This window comes from Pseudomicrostroma glucosiphilum (genome assembly GCF_003144135.1).
Source record: "Pseudomicrostroma glucosiphilum strain MCA 4718 unplaced genomic scaffold BCV69scaffold_14, whole genome shotgun sequence".
In the NCBI taxonomy this organism is placed as follows: Eukaryota; Fungi; Basidiomycota; class Exobasidiomycetes; order Microstromatales; family Microstromataceae; genus Microstroma; species Microstroma glucosiphilum.
The window spans coordinates 46,054-60,567 of NW_020289926.1; the positions used below are offsets into that span (position 1 = coordinate 46,054).

Below are 14,514 nucleotides of genomic sequence, written 5' to 3' on the forward strand. Positions count from 1 at the left end.
TCCGACAGACACAGCACACGTGACATTGTGAATGATGTAAAGGGGTTGATACACGTGATCTTGTTCTAATCGTGGACACAGCTCAGCACAGAGAGGTTAGAGGAGAAGAGACATCGACAGGAGGGATGAGGGGGGGATCGTCATTGTGCCTTTCGAGATAGAGAAGAGGAAAAGCAAGAGGAAAGGGGAAATGTGTCATGAAAGCGAAAGCGAAAGCGAAAGCGGAAGTGAAGTATGGGTACTTGAAGAAACTGTCCATGGGTCCAATCCGTCCATCCGTGCATCCGTCCAGCCCGGAGCGCCGTGCCGCCTAAGCGTAGAACTTCCTATTGATCAAATGAATGAGCAAATTGAGGTTCAACTTGGCCTTTGCTCCACCAATTGCAATCTCCTGCACATTTCCCGTCCCACTAGCCTGCAACTCCAACAACTCTTCGATTCTCAAATCTGTACTCCCCGCTTTCACACCGAGGAGAAGCGCGTCAATTGTGAAGACTCCTGCTTGATCAGAGGAGATGGTGAGTGTGAGTTGGTCAAACTGACCTGCCCGCTCGCCAAAGTCGTCGATGCTGAGGAGCACACCCTTCTCGTGGAGACGTGCAGCGGGGTACTTGTAAGAGCCAAATTGCGGGACTTTGCCTTGCTGCTTGAGCTCTCGGAGGTGGAAGTATTGCTGGGAGAAGGGCACGACGAAGCGCTTCTTTGTACCCTTTTTCTGCATCGTCTGCATCGAAGCATCCACATAGGAGTGGTACGAGGCAATTTGCTCCTCGAGGTACCGCTTCTTCTGCGCCAGGTTGTCTAGGGTGCTGAGCATGGAACTCTTCTCATTGGCGCGCTGCACACGCTTGCGATGCTTCTGCCGAATGTCCGACGCGATACTGTTGAGCATCTCCGTGTACCCGCTCGCGCGCGTAACCTTGCCGGCTTTCTCGAGCTGCAAGATATTCTCCATCGTCCGGGCCTTGAGCTCTGTGAGTGACATCTGACGGACGTCCTCGAGACGTGGAGCATGGCGACGCTGCTGCTGCTGGTGGTGTTGCTGGCTGGCCGCCAGCTGCTGGCTTTCCGCCAGCTGCTGGCTTTCGAGCGCCACAATCTCCTGCCATGTAGCCTCGTCCTGTTCGGTGATCGGGGTGAGGAAGACATCCACGAGCGTCTTGCCCGACTGCACTTTAAGCAGGGAGAGGACCAGTCGCTTCGTCTCTACGAAAAGAGCCTTTGTGTCCGCCTCTGGATCCCTGAGAGAAGTCCGCCTGCTCACCAGCTCAAAGGTGATCTCACCCAGACGGGCATCACTCAGCTCCTGTGTGCTGGAAACAGGCGGTGCGCCCAGCTCCTCGAGGATCACCCTCAGTGGATCCTCCATATCAGGGGCGATGGCGCTGAGCTGCTGTGAGACCAGTAGGTGCATCGAGTAGATCTCATTGGGCGAAATGTAGATGACGGGACGCTGTGCCTGTACAGCAGCATGGTCCAGGAATTCATCCGCGTGGAAGTACTCCTCGGCATCGGGCACATCGATGACGGCATACAGCCACTGGATGAACCTCGCCGAAGCCTGAGTGACATACTCATTGAGTGGTTGCAGGTAAGGGTTATCGTCAGAGAAGAGACGTCCATTGGAGATCTGCGTGAGCATCTTGGACACCTCTGCGAGATTCTTGCGTTGTGTAGGCCCAATGACATTTTCGATGACATCAAACGACTCTGGCGCCACCACGGCCGGGTTGAGGTAGCGGTAGTAGACGAGGTGTCCGACGATTTTGATCAGGCTGTCCTCTGACTCGTGCGGGAAGCGAGCTTGCAGGGCGCGGAAGACCTCTCGGCCGATGTAGCGAATCCCAAAGGGCATGCGACGAGTCGAGGCCGTGATGCTCGAGAGGAAGGCTTCAGTGGAGGCTCGCAGAGCTTGCAGGTGACGAATGAAGATGGTACGAGCCATTGGGTCGGCTAGAGCTTCCTGGAAGTCTACTTCGAGAGGACGAGCCGAGGCCCTGCCCGTCTCCATCTCTTCCTGGTTGATGGTGGCTTGATAGATGGCGCACGGGTCCGTCTCGAGATCCAAGCCCTCATCTTCGATGATGCTTCTGACGAGCGGAGAGAGGACATCGCGGAGATACTGCCTTTCCTTTGCACCTCGGTTGTATTGCACTACGAGCTTGAAGAATTGCGGGTTGCCACGCATAAAGTCCTGCACGGAACCGGCAAGAACGAGCTCTTCGGGCACACATCGTTGGAAGAGCTTCAGCAGGAGAAACTCCTCTCGAGCCTTTTGTGCATATCCAAAGAGGGTCAGGACAATCTTCTCCACTTGCTTGCGTTGGCGGTCGGCCATGTCCAGCTTGCCCACTCTGGCAAAGAGTCTTGCGAGGTACTCAGGTCGAGTTTGAAGAGAGTAGAAGAGTTCCTGGTAGAGTTCCAGCTTCGCCCGCGCCGCCTTGTCCAGCGTCTCATCGGCAAATGGATCTCCAGCGGCAGCCAAGACGGACGAGGTGGCAGCGTTGGCCTCCCTCGGCCTGAGAAGTCCCCTTTCGTTCTTGGCCTTGATCAACTCCTCGATACCAATCTTATTCTTGACCAGCAGAGCAATCTTTCCATCCAGCTCCGTCACATCATTTTCGAGCGTTTGGTTCTCCCTGATGCTCCTCACGACAAGCTTCCTCAGCCTCTCTACCTCGATCTCATCTTCAAAGTCATGATCAGAGTCGTTGAGCAGATGACCGAAATTCTTGATGGTAGAGACGGGAACATTCTTGCCCATGGTAAGGGAACGATACTGCTCGCCCTGTTGTCTTCCGCGGAAGAGAGACTGAATCTTGACGACCTTGTCCATGTGCTCGTGATAATGTCGCATCTTGTTGCGGAAAGCCCTGCGGGCCAGCATACCCCGCACGAGGGACTGCAGATACACCGCTACTGGCTCATTTTCGTGGATATGGTATCTCCACCAGTCGTACTCCTGTCTGACCATCATCCCCCGGATCTGCGCCTGCAGAGCCGTGACGTCTTGCGAGACGTAGCTGAGCTGCTTCTGCTGTTCCTGGTGCTTGCGTCGAGCCAAGACGGCACGGGCGAGACTCTGCACCCCACCTACCGACCGAGTGACTTCTGCCCTCTGAAATGCCGAACCCAGGGCTTCTTGCTTTCTCCTCGCGAGCACTCCCCGGATTTGAGCTTGCACCAGCACAATCTCGCCATCTACAGATCTCATGCTTCGAATCTTGGTCAACAGAGCCCTCTTGGCCAAGAGAGCTCTAGCAGCAGTCTGTGCCTTGATGATGTCAGGGGTAGCTTCTGCAAGATGGGAGAGGAGTTGCTGGTGAGCACGTCGGCCAATTGCTCCCCTCGCTCGAGCTTGCAATTCGACAATCTTCGAGTCGTGCGCTTCAAGTGAGGCAAATCGGCTGTAGAAGCGTTTGCGAACAAGGGCACCTCGGACGGCCGATTGAAGACGGGGAGCAAAGGCCTCGAGGCGTCGTTGTCGCTCGGCAGCGGCAGCAAGTCTCGCGGCCTCTTCTTCCTCGAGAAGTCGTCGTCGTCGTTGCTCTTCTTCAATCGCTCGTTGTCGTTCTGCTTCTGCTCGTCGGGCATCTCCTCGTCGAATCTGGAACTCGTCTCGGGCCAGGGCTCCTCTGCAAGCGGCTTGCAGAGAAATGACCGAGCCGACATTTTCTTGCAACTCACGATCGATGCGCTCTTGTTCTGTCTCTTCTGGCTCTGGCTCCGGCTCTGGCTCGATGTTCATCTCCTTGGCGAGGGCCTTGCCCAGGCCTCCAAAGCTGGGCATAGCCACACCGGCAGCATCGAGGCCTCGCTGCGTCTGCTGTAGCTGGTCATCTGTGAACTCTAGCTTGCCGATGAGGTTGTTGACCTTGACCGACCTGCCTTGGCGGGCGAGGATGTGACTGCGCAGAGAGAAGGAGAGAGACGTGGGAGGAAGAATCGATCAGTAATGCTCCTTCCGCCGAGGACGCTCTCTTTGCCGCCCTTGCACACTCACCTCAGAGCATGAATACAGTAGATGACCTTTGGGAAGTTCTTCTTCTCATACAAGTCCGTCAGCTCGAAATGGAAAAAGACCGGCAGGCCAACCCAGTGGACGAATTTGAAAAAGTAATTGACGTTGTCCGTATGTCTATACTGTAGCTTTGGATGAGTGAAGATCCTCGGTACCAAGTCGGGCTCAAAGTGGCGGGCAATCTTGGCAAGGGTGACTCCGTTGCGCATCTGGTTCTCCATGTCCACCACATCACCTACACCTCCCCCTTCAGTCAAGGCGGCTTCGTCGTGAGCGTCGACGAGGCAGGCTTCCATCCATTGCTTTGCTTCCCCACAGTGGCAGAGGTACTCGTAGGCTTGCAAGAGGTGACGTTGCGTATCCATCCACTTTGAATTGGCAGAAAAGGGCAGGGAGGATGTCATGCTGCTCGTTGCCACAACCGGACCACCAGCACTACTGCTCGACTTGCCCATTGCAATCGTACCAGGTCCAGCAGTGTCCTGTCTTGCAAGACGAATACGGCCATGCAGACCAGAGACGTCTTCTGCGCCGGTGGTGATTCCTGGAATGTAGATCTCTCCTCCCTCCTGATCCTCTGATTCTATTCGACCCGGACGTTCAGGACGTTGATCCTCGGCCACCGAGTCCAGCCCTAGGCTAGGGGGCCCGGCAGGCTTATGACTGCTTTCGGCCCTAGCGCGGCCCACTGTCATACGCATCGTCCCCGCATCTCCACCAGCAGCGCTATGGGAGGAGGGCGAAGCGGGGTCCGACTTGGCTGTGAAGTTCCTCATCATCTTCAGAGCTCCCACGCTGGACCGTTTCAGATCACCTACCCCACCTAGGTGCACTGCAGCGGGAGCCTGAGCAGGGGAATTGGTCGCAGAGTGGGACCAGAACGATCCTCCGTCTGCAGGTGCACTGCTGATTCCTCCTACTCCATTCTTGATCCACGAGGCATCATCCTTGCCAGGACTCTTGTGCGGGGAAGGGGGCCGATCGTAATACATCTTCGTAGGGGAAAGGGGGCGAGGTGCGCCGGGAAATACGCTGCCGAGCTTGACAGGGGAGGGTGGTTGTGAAGAGGATGAAGAGTAGGCGTCTGCCTCCCTGGGAGCTGGAGGCATCGAGTAATGTCGGTTGACCCTAGAGGAGGCGGCATTGCCTAGCGCACTCGGAGGAGTCGAAGGGGCAACACCGCTCATCCCGGTACGATAGCTGCTCTTGGGAGGTGAGCCGCTCAGTCCCGACCTGGGAGTAGAGGCAGAAGCCGGCCCGTCAGAGAGGGCATGCCTGCTTGCACTACCATTGCCCAGACCACCTGTAGCGCCGGCTGCGAACTTGCTTGGGTCAAAGGAACTGGTGTGACGATGACCTCCGGGCATTGGGTATTTGCGCAGACTGGTCGAGGATGTCATACCGCCTCCCATTGTACTGCTACTGCCACCGCTCCCGCTGCCGCCATGTCCATTTGCGCCACTCCCGGCGAGTGCAGCGGGCTTAGACCCGGACCGTTCGAGGAGCTTCTGCTGGTATGCGAAGGGCGATGAGCGTGAAGGGGACATGGCCGCGGCGGAGGAAGAGGAGGAGGTGCGGATCGGCTGGTCCCTGCTTGACGAAGAGGCTGCCGCCGAGCGAGTGGGTGAGTAGCCGTCCATATTGGTGGTGGTGGTGGTGAGAGGGATGGTTGGGTGGAAGACGAGCTAGTGTGCGGCAATTGGTTGGCCTCGATCAAAGCCCTATTCTTTGAGTCTTGCAGGTCGGGCGAGTATCAAGGGACCTCCTAGCTTGTGCTTGAATGCAACCTCTACTTGCAGGTTACCTCGTGCGTGCCAGTCTTGCAGCAGCAGCAGCAGAGTACCAAGAGGGCTCGTCGAGGATGAGGATGTTGTACGCCGAGAAAGAAGGAGACTGGCGGATATCTCTTGGATGGATGGACTTTGTGCTCCTCTCTTGCTTCCCTGCCTACAAGTCAGGAAGCGGAAAGGGGCGCAGGGCAGGGCAGCAGCAGCCGCCAAAGTGTTGTTTGGGTGAAATAGGGGCCGCCGCACAACACGCGCGGAGCTTCAACACACACACGCAACACACACACACACGCCCACGCCCACGCCCACGCCCACGCGCAGGGCGCCAGGCGCGGAATGCAAGCAGAGAAGGAGCGCGCCGGGGAACAGGGAGTGAATGACAGGCAGGCATAGAAGGTCAATCGACTTGCTGCCATCAGTTAACAGGGTGGTCATGGCGGTCAAGCGGCGATGGTGACAGTAGGTACAAGACACAAAGATTCATGATTGAAGTGGCATGGCATTGTATTGTATCGCAGATAGGCAAGGCAGGCAGACAGGCAGGAAGCACACATAACGCCCACCTGACTGACTGACTGACTGACTGACAGGGCGACTGACCCAGCATAACGGTGGAGGTTGGCCGGGTCGCAATCTATTCCACAGCTTCAACAGCCACTCCCCACTTAGACCTTCATCGCACCCACTCCATCCTCCACCTCTCCCAACCCCACCGTCTCTCCAGTGACTGCACTCTTCTTGAGCAACTTTGTCACTTTACCAATTCCAATGGTCCTGCCTTCATCTCGCACCGTAAATCGTCCCAATTGTGGGTAATCTGCAAAGCGCTCGATGCACACTGGCGCCGTAGTCTCGATGAGGGCTACAATCTTCATGCCCTTTCGAGCAAATTGCGGGGGCTTCCTACTCTTCTTGCCCGTCTTCTTGTCATAGTAGTGCAATAGAGCAGGAATGGTAATCTCCTCTGAAAGAGTGTGCACGTGCATCACTGCCGAGTAGCCAGCAGCGATGATGTTCCTGTGCTCCAGAATGGCAAGCTGGGCCTCGAATTGCGTCACTACATTCACCGGCTTCGCCGGGTCGGTGAGAACGTAGCCTACATTGACGTCTTCCGAGTCGATGCCCTTGATCTTGATCCTGACATTGTCTCCCGAAATGGCCGCTGGCACCTCCTCTTCTTGCTCATTGAAAATGCCCACCACTTCAACACTCGTACGGTTGGGCATCAGCAGCAGAGAGTCACCACGCTTCAGCTTTCCACTCTCCACTTTGCCCACAACGACCGTACCCATGTCGGCGTACTTTTCGCTGATGGGCATCTTGAGCGGATCATTGATCTTGCGGTCGCCCAGAGAGAGGTCGTCCAGATACTCGAGGAGAGCAGGACCTTCGTACCAGCTGCAGACCTCCTTGGGCACGCGCTCCTTGAGGTTCTGACCAGCATAGGCAGAGACGGGAATGAAGACCACGTCCGTCTTGGGGTTGAAACCAGATCCCCTCAAGAAGGGCGTGAGCTTGCCGGTGATCTCATTGTACCTCGACTCCTCCCAGTTCACCGTGCCCTCGTCCATCTTGTTGATGACGACAATCAGACGCTGCACACCGGCCGTCTTGACCAGCATCACGTGCTCTCTTGTCTGTCCACCCTTTTCGAATCCAGTCTCAAACTCTCCTCGTCGAGCCGAGATGACCAGGATGGCCACATCGGCCTGAGCGGCGCCGGAAATCATAGAGGGCACAAAGGTCTTATGACCTGGAGCATCAAGGATGGTGTACCGCCTCTTGCCAGTCTCAAAGTATGCTCGTCCCACCTCGACCGTCTTTCCCTTCTCCCTCTCCTGAGGAGTCGAGTCCAACGCCCACGAGAGGTACCAGCTCTCTCTTCCGGCATCCTTTGCTTCCTTTTCGTACTTCTCCAGAGTACGCTTGTCAACCATACCAGTGAGGTACAGGAGGTTACCACCCATGGTCGACTTTCCAGCATCGACGTGTCCGATGAAGACGACGTTGAGGTGGGACTTCATGTCCTCGGCCTTGTCACCGAACAAGTCCTTGAGTGTTTCTTCATCCGTCACCTGCTTGGCCTCGGCGAGAATCTTCTCAGCGTCCGTCTGCGACTTTTCGACCTTTGCCTCTACCTTGGCAGACTGTTTTGCGCTCTTTCCTCCCGTCTTTGTTGGGGTGGTAGAGGAAGTGCTGCCGGTGGCATTGGGAGTAGGGGAGGCAGGCCGAGCAGTAGCAGGAGCATCGCCAGCAGATGGAGCAACGGCGTCTGCAGGAGCAGCTTCTTCGGCCTTGATGCTAGCAACGGCAGCAGCAGGAGCAGGTTCTGCATTGTCAGTGTCAGCAGGAGGGGTAGGCTTGACCTCATTCTCGGCGCTAGGCTTGGCTGCTGCTGCTGCTGCCGGAGCTGCAGCTTTGGCTGATGAACCACCAATGGAGATGCTGACGGGCTTCTTGTCGGCTGGTGGGGCAGCAGCAGCGGCGGCAGCGCCACCACCACCGCCGCCAATGCTGATGCTGACTGGCTTGCGGGGAGCGGATGAGGATGCAGATGATGTGCTTCCTCCGAGCGAGAGGGAGACGGGCTTTCGAGCTTCGCCGTCGGCATTGGTGGCCGAGGGTCTAGGGGGCAGCCCACTGCCAGCGGGCTTCGGGGCGGGGGCAGCAGCGCTTTGTTGTGGCCTTGGAATACCCCTTTGTTGCTGCTGCTGCTGTTGCTGAGGGTATCCCCCATATCCTCCGCCTACGCCGACACCAGCTCCGCCTTGCTGGGCAGGCTGCTGCTGCTGCTGCTGCGATCCAAATCCAGCATAGTATCCTCCACCGACTCCAGCTCCTGCGCCAGCCTGTGGAGGTTGGCCATAGGCAGATCCATAGTAGCCACCTCCCTGTTGCTGGGGTTGCTGCTGGTAGTAGGGAGCCTGACCACCTTGGGCGCCGTAGCCCTGGTTGTAGTAGGCATTGGGATCCTGCTGATATTGACCTTGCTGACCCTGCTGCCCTTGCTGGGGAGGGGCAAAGCCCTGGGCAGATGGGTTGAAGGCGAAGTTGCGGGCGTTGGGATTCATGCCCGGAGAGGTGGGATGGGATGCGGAAGGGGGGAGAGAGTGCGATGAGACGAGGAGATGGTAGTGGCTGGATGTATGCGTATGTATGTGTGATGAGCCTTCCCTTGTGTGACTGATCCTCTCTGGTGGGTAGGAAGGATGTGCGTACCGTCTGCTCCTCCAAATTCTTCGACGACGATTGGCGAAAATGGCCGGGCGGCGAGCGACAGTGGCTGGGCAGGCAGGCAGGCGGGCGGGCAGCGACTCGCGCGCACAAGGACACTGTCTGGCCCTGGCCGTGGCTGCCAGCCCTCGCGTGCGTGCGTGCGTGTGCGAGTGTGCGGTGGTCCGAGAGCGACTCAGTCAGTCATTCCACTCACGCCCAAAGTCATCCTACCAGTCACCACTACTCTCATACCACGACCAACTCCACACGCCATGTCCGCCCGTAAACCCCCAGCAGCAAGGACACAATCTGGCCAAGCATCGTCGTCATCCTCCTCCTCCAGCCCAGCCATCTCCGGCAAGGTCTCTTCTGCAGCATCCTCGTGAGCGAGAGCGAGCACACATCACCGCCTTGCCCTCCCCTGCACCGCTACTGACCCTTCCTTTTTCCTCGGTCCTTTTCCCAACACTACAGCAACAACAACCCCATTCCCGCACTCTACAAGGCCTACTCTGAATCCACTCCTCCTAGACACAAGCTCATCGATGCCTTCCTCGTATTCTACATCGTGGCAGGAGTGATCATCTTTGCTCATGGCTTGCTCGTGACCACTTTCCCTTTCAATAGCTGGATTGCTGCGTGAGTAGGAGGAGAGGAATGGTGCAAAATCGAGCAGAAAGGGAAAATATCTCTCAAGAAGGCTTGCCGTCGCTGTACCGTAGGGAAGAGTCCATCTTCTGACCCCCCTCCTTCTCCCCACCTCCTCTCCCCCCATTCCTCACACCCCACCCCTCATCTAGTTTCATCTCCACCGCTGGTCAATTTGTCCTCCTCGCTTCTCTCCGTATCCAAACTACTCCTACAAACCAAGGTGATTTCCCCAAGATTTCACCAGAGAGGGCATTTGTAGATTTCCTCTTTGCGAGTGTTATACTGCACTTTTTCGTGGTGAATTATTTGCAGTAGAGAGTAGAGAGGACGGGGGGACGGGGGAGGGGGGAGGGAGAGGGAGGAGGGTGAGGGGAAAAGAGGAGGTGAGGGGTACTCCACGGCCGATAGTAGGGCGCTACAACTACTACCGATGTAGATCTAGTCGATGAAGTTCTTCTTCGCACACACATACACACACTTGCGGCATTCTAGCCAATCAAAATTTGTTCATAGCTACTACAGATGGACGGACAACAGCGCCCCGCTCAGATCAGGTCGCCTACTACCGATTACATCCACAATCGCCCAGCTGATCTCACCCAGCCCAGTCCATATCAAGCGGATCAAGACTACTGGAAGCCGCCCCTGCCCCTGCCCCTGGCCCGTGGGTCTCCTGCTCGATACTTTCACTTGCTCGGCCAAAGAGGATGGCGAGGTCTCTCTGGGTCTCTAGCGCCTGCTGTCGTGACCAGAAATTCGCTCCGACATGCTGCTGCTGCTGTGCAGCACGCAGAGGGAGAGCAGACCGTGTCATCATGCCCGTGCCCGTGCCGGTCTGTGAAGTGGCGGAAGAGTCATCCCTCGTCTGATTCGAAAGTGCGCCCTGTGTCAGTGCTGCTGACCTCTTGTCCGGCAGCCTTCCAACCACCAACGGCGCTTGTGTACCGCTAGCGCCTGCTACTCTCCCCGGTCCCGGTCGGATCGACAAAAAGTCCAGGTCGTCAAAAGAGCTGTTGCTATAGACAGAATGAGATGTAGACCCGGAGTTCGTCCTGCCCTCTAGCTGCAGTCTGCCAAATGGCCCTCGGCTTGTGAATCGTGTCGCCGTCGTGGCCGAGGGCAGGCGCTGTGGAGGCTCAAACAGCTGAGGAGCGGTACTTTCGAGAGTCCGTTGCAGCATCACGGCAAAAGGCTGGCTGTGCTGCGAGCTGTGTGGCGTGAGCCACTCGACCAATTCGCTCCCCTGCCTGCTGCACAGGGAGATTGGACCGGACACTATCCCATCACCGTGACCTTCGTCCTCGGCGGAATGGAAGACGTCTTCCTCGCTGTAGGCTTGCTCCGCCAGAAGCTCTGGCTCTCCGATGTCTCGTCTCTCCAGGTAGAGTTGGGACGGGGGACGCATCGAACAGAACGTATCGTCCACCTTCATGTCATCCACGAGCTCTTGACTGTCCAGATGACTCAGAAGACGCCGTGACATCCGGCGATACGGCGTCGCAGCTCTGGGAGCACTGTACAACAGCACGTCATCGCTACTTGCCTGCCACTGGGCGTTGTCATGCTCTTCGCGTGGGGGGTCAGAGGAGAAGGAGCGATTTCGCTCGTCGACTGCTTCTTTGATGTCTTGCCATGCCGCGCGACCAGCGAAGATCGTAGAAGCAGCAGCCGCGGTAAAAGGTCGAGGACTGCCTACTTCTTCACCACTTTGTGCCTCTTCTTCATTCTCATCTATGGTGCAAGGTCCGCTAGCTGGGTAAGAGCGCGACTCAGAAGGGCTCGATGAGTCATGCCCCTCAAGATTGGTGCCCAGCTGGTGGTCTTCTGACTGTCCGTGTGCAAGAGGCACGTCCGCCAATTGTAGAGCACCGAGACCCATTGAGTTCAGTTCAGCGGAATTGCGTTGAGGGCTCGAGGTCAAGACTCGTGGCGTATGGGTAGTGGTAGACGCAACTCCCTTCAATGAGGTCATAGGATCTGATGAGAATCTCTGCAGAGCCATCTCCTCAACGCTACAGCCCGCAAAAGTATGAGCACGATGCGACACGTCGACTGTGCTCGTGAGGTGGTGTTGAGGCCTGGTGTGCTGCAGTCGCCAGCCATTGGCCAGATCAGCTAGATCGAGGCGGCTCGGCAGTGGGTCTGGTGCAATAGGTGTATGCAGGCTGGTGCCAGCTTGGTTTTGCTGATGGTTGTCGAATAGCGGCGCATCTGCGCTCATGCCGTCAGCAGCGGGTGCTTCTGGGTCTCCGTCGTCTCTGTGCAGGGCCAAGCCATTCAATGCCAGTCCTCGGTCTTCCTTCGGGGACGTCCAAGCCGAGCCCCGCCAGCGCGACACCTCTGAAGGCGCTTGCTCTTGTGCGCTATAGCTTGCAGCGTTCTCTGTGCCAATGCGCTCGTGTCGCTCTTCCGTGCGCTCCTGCTGCACCTCGCCTCTCCTGTATCGCGCCTGGTGCCCTTGCGGCGAAGAGTCGCCCTCGAGACTGGCTCGCAAGGCTTCCTCGTCTACTGCATTGCCAATCAGCTTACGTTTGTGTGAGCTTCCAGTCTTTGCAGGCTTGACACGCACATCGAAGTAGATGCTGTCGTCCGAGCCATTGACAACAGCCGTCTGGCCCCTCTTGTTCGGCGGTAGCTCTCGAAGCACTTGGGTCACTGCGGCCTCCCTTGCGACTTTGTCGGCTTGCTTCGGAGTGGCTGCTCGATCTCTATGGCCAGGTGACTTGCAATTAGCAGAGCTGTCACTCTGTCTCCCCTTTCGACTCTTGCTCCCTCTTGGCTGGGCTGCCTCCGCCTCAGTGGGACGGGCCTCACGAGCTTTGCTCTTCTCACTGTGCTTCTGCTGAGCTTTTGCCTTCTTTCTTCGCACTTTCGAATACTCCGAAAGACCTGATTGCTCTGAGCCAAATTGGCTACCTGCGCGGTCAGCATCAGCTCCGATCATCCCTTCAGAAGAGCCATCGTCCTCGGCTGGGCCATCGGGACTTGTCAAGAGGTTGCGATGTCGGCCAGCGGCGAGCAATGTTCTTTTGCGTCTGCGTCCGTAGTGAGGTCTTGCCTTTGTGAGGTCTGTGCTGTCACGGGCCTTCTTATGATCGTTCGAGCGGTACTGAAGCCTATCATCGGTGACCTCATCCTCATCCGCAGAGTCCTGTGTGAGGAAATTGCTTCCATCGTCTCCAGACTCGTCGTCGACCTGAGATGACAGTCTCTTGCGAGGTCGGCGCTTTCCAGCGCTGGTTGCAGATTTGGGCTCGATGCGGCTTTCTCGGTTCTGCTTTCGTGAGTCACCTCTCGTTTCATGACTCTCTGGGTCTGCGCTATCCTCGTCCGTATCAAAGTCTGGACTTTGCTCAGTCTGCAGAAATCGAGTTTCGCAGAAAGCCCGCTGCCCTGCTTTCGTGTGCGTCTTGCCACTTTTGGCTCTTCCACTGGCCTTGCCGCTGACCTTGACCGGAGCAGAGGCAGCTCCTTTGGAGAAGAGACCCCGCTTGACGCGGCCGTCCGTCTGGAGGTACGCAGGAACCGTGAGCGGAGGTAGCTGTGAGGGTCCAGCTTGTCTCAATCTCTGACTCACTGTTGTCATCCTTCCCGATCCCAGCCTGCTCACAGGCTTATACGCCTCCATTGCCAGTACAGCCTCTCTGAGCTTCTTGTTTTCTTTAGTGACTCCCCTGACAGTCGTCCTACCGTTCTCGACAATGTTCTCCTTGTTACTCTCTTTGCTCTTCTTGTCCTGGGCTCGAGCTCTGCTCCGCAAGCGCGCTGATACTGGACGAGAGCGATCTTGCACAACGAGGGCTTTCTCGCGACGTCGATTCTTACGCTGTTCGAGACCTGCAAGGATGTAGGGTTGATGACGGCGTGGGTCAGAGATGATCGTACGAGGCCCCATCCGTGCTGGTAGACTCACGCTTGGCTGTCTCCTCTAGCTCCAGCATGGGCTCCGGTATGGCCTTGCTGGTGCTCGCTCTTCGTAGTCCCGCCTTCTTGTCCTGCAGAGCACCTCGCGCCCTCTTTTTGACCTTGGCTATGTCTAGGTCTGATCTCTCACTCAGAGCTGAAGCGGAGAGTCTGGGCTTCTCGTGTGATGGGAGATTGACGGCTCGCTCCTTCAAGATCGGACTGCTGCTAAGCTGCTGGTCCATCCTCGAGACGGACGGGCTGGGCGGGGTAGCGGGTAGAGGAAATGATCCCGACCTTGAACCTGGTCGTCCTTGTACGGATGCTTCTCCCTGATCATTGTCGAAGAGTCGATCTTGAGTATTTCTCATAGGACTCAGAGAGGGCGGTCGGACTTCGCGAACGAAGTTCCCCTGGTCAGCGATGAAGCTGAGAACCTGTAGATTGTGTGGGGCCTCGGGGATTGCGGCGAGCTTGGTGGGTGTGAGTGGGAGGGTGGTGGTCATCGTGGGCTTCACATCTCAGGGAGAGAGCGCAAGGGGGCAGGTGGTGAGTGGGAGGGGAGGGCGGAGAAGAACAGTAGCCTCGCACAGACGGACGCCGGAGCGACGACGTCCTGAGAGCAATCGCACATCCCTTCTGACTCGCGGCAGCGGCGTCGCCCGGCAGAATAGATGAAGCGCTTCCCGCCGCACACCAGCCGCCTCAGAAGGTAGCGCCCGTTGGTAGACCATTGTCAGGACCATATGATCATCAGTGTAGCAGTCTACTTTGTGTTGATTGCCCCCCTTCTTGGCTTTTACCTAGTATTCCTCATCTTGATCGATCGAGGTGTTGGCCTGCGGGTAGAGAGAGTGGAGCTCCCCACCCACCCATGCACTCGGCCTGGCTGCCACCTGGGCCACGTGGTTTACTTCCCGCTGGAATGCCTCGGCG

General features: G+C 57.2%; 4 protein-coding genes across 4 annotated transcripts; 1 reads left to right on the plus strand and 3 right to left on the minus strand.

Moving 5' to 3' along the window:
* Positions 1-310: 310 nt before the first annotated feature.
* BCV69DRAFT_252234 (hypothetical protein) lies at positions 311-5,568 on the minus strand (the record flags this gene model as incomplete). Its single annotated transcript, XM_025490466.1, has 2 exons — positions 311-3,908; positions 4,004-5,568. 2 exons carry the CDS (start codon positions 5,566-5,568, stop codon positions 311-313), a joined length of 5,163 nt encoding a protein of 1,720 aa, XP_025345869.1.
* Positions 5,569-6,291: 723 nt separating this feature from the next.
* On the minus strand, positions 6,292-9,039 carry BCV69DRAFT_284691 (hypothetical protein). The gene has a single exon (XM_025493136.1). It carries the CDS (start codon positions 8,877-8,879, stop codon positions 6,474-6,476), a length of 2,406 nt encoding a protein of 801 aa, XP_025345870.1. The 5' UTR covers positions 8,880-9,039; the 3' UTR covers positions 6,292-6,473.
* Positions 9,040-9,276: 237 nt separating this feature from the next.
* Positions 9,277-10,001, plus strand: BCV69DRAFT_284692 (defender against death DAD protein). Its single transcript, XM_025493137.1, has 3 exons — positions 9,277-9,406; positions 9,499-9,663; positions 9,825-10,001. Exons 1-3 carry the CDS (start codon positions 9,297-9,299, stop codon positions 9,988-9,990), a joined length of 441 nt encoding a protein of 146 aa, XP_025345871.1. The 5' UTR covers positions 9,277-9,296; the 3' UTR covers positions 9,991-10,001.
* A 269-nt stretch (positions 10,002-10,270) lies between these two features.
* BCV69DRAFT_295051 (hypothetical protein) lies at positions 10,271-14,416 on the minus strand (the record flags this gene model as incomplete). Its single annotated transcript, XM_025493895.1, has 3 exons — positions 13,589-14,416; positions 13,253-13,512; positions 10,271-13,216 (listed from the first exon to the last, which is right to left on the minus strand). Exons 1-3 carry the CDS (start codon positions 14,082-14,084, stop codon positions 10,271-10,273), a joined length of 3,702 nt encoding a protein of 1,233 aa, XP_025345872.1. The 5' UTR covers positions 14,085-14,416.
* Positions 14,417-14,514: the final 98 nt, after the last annotated feature.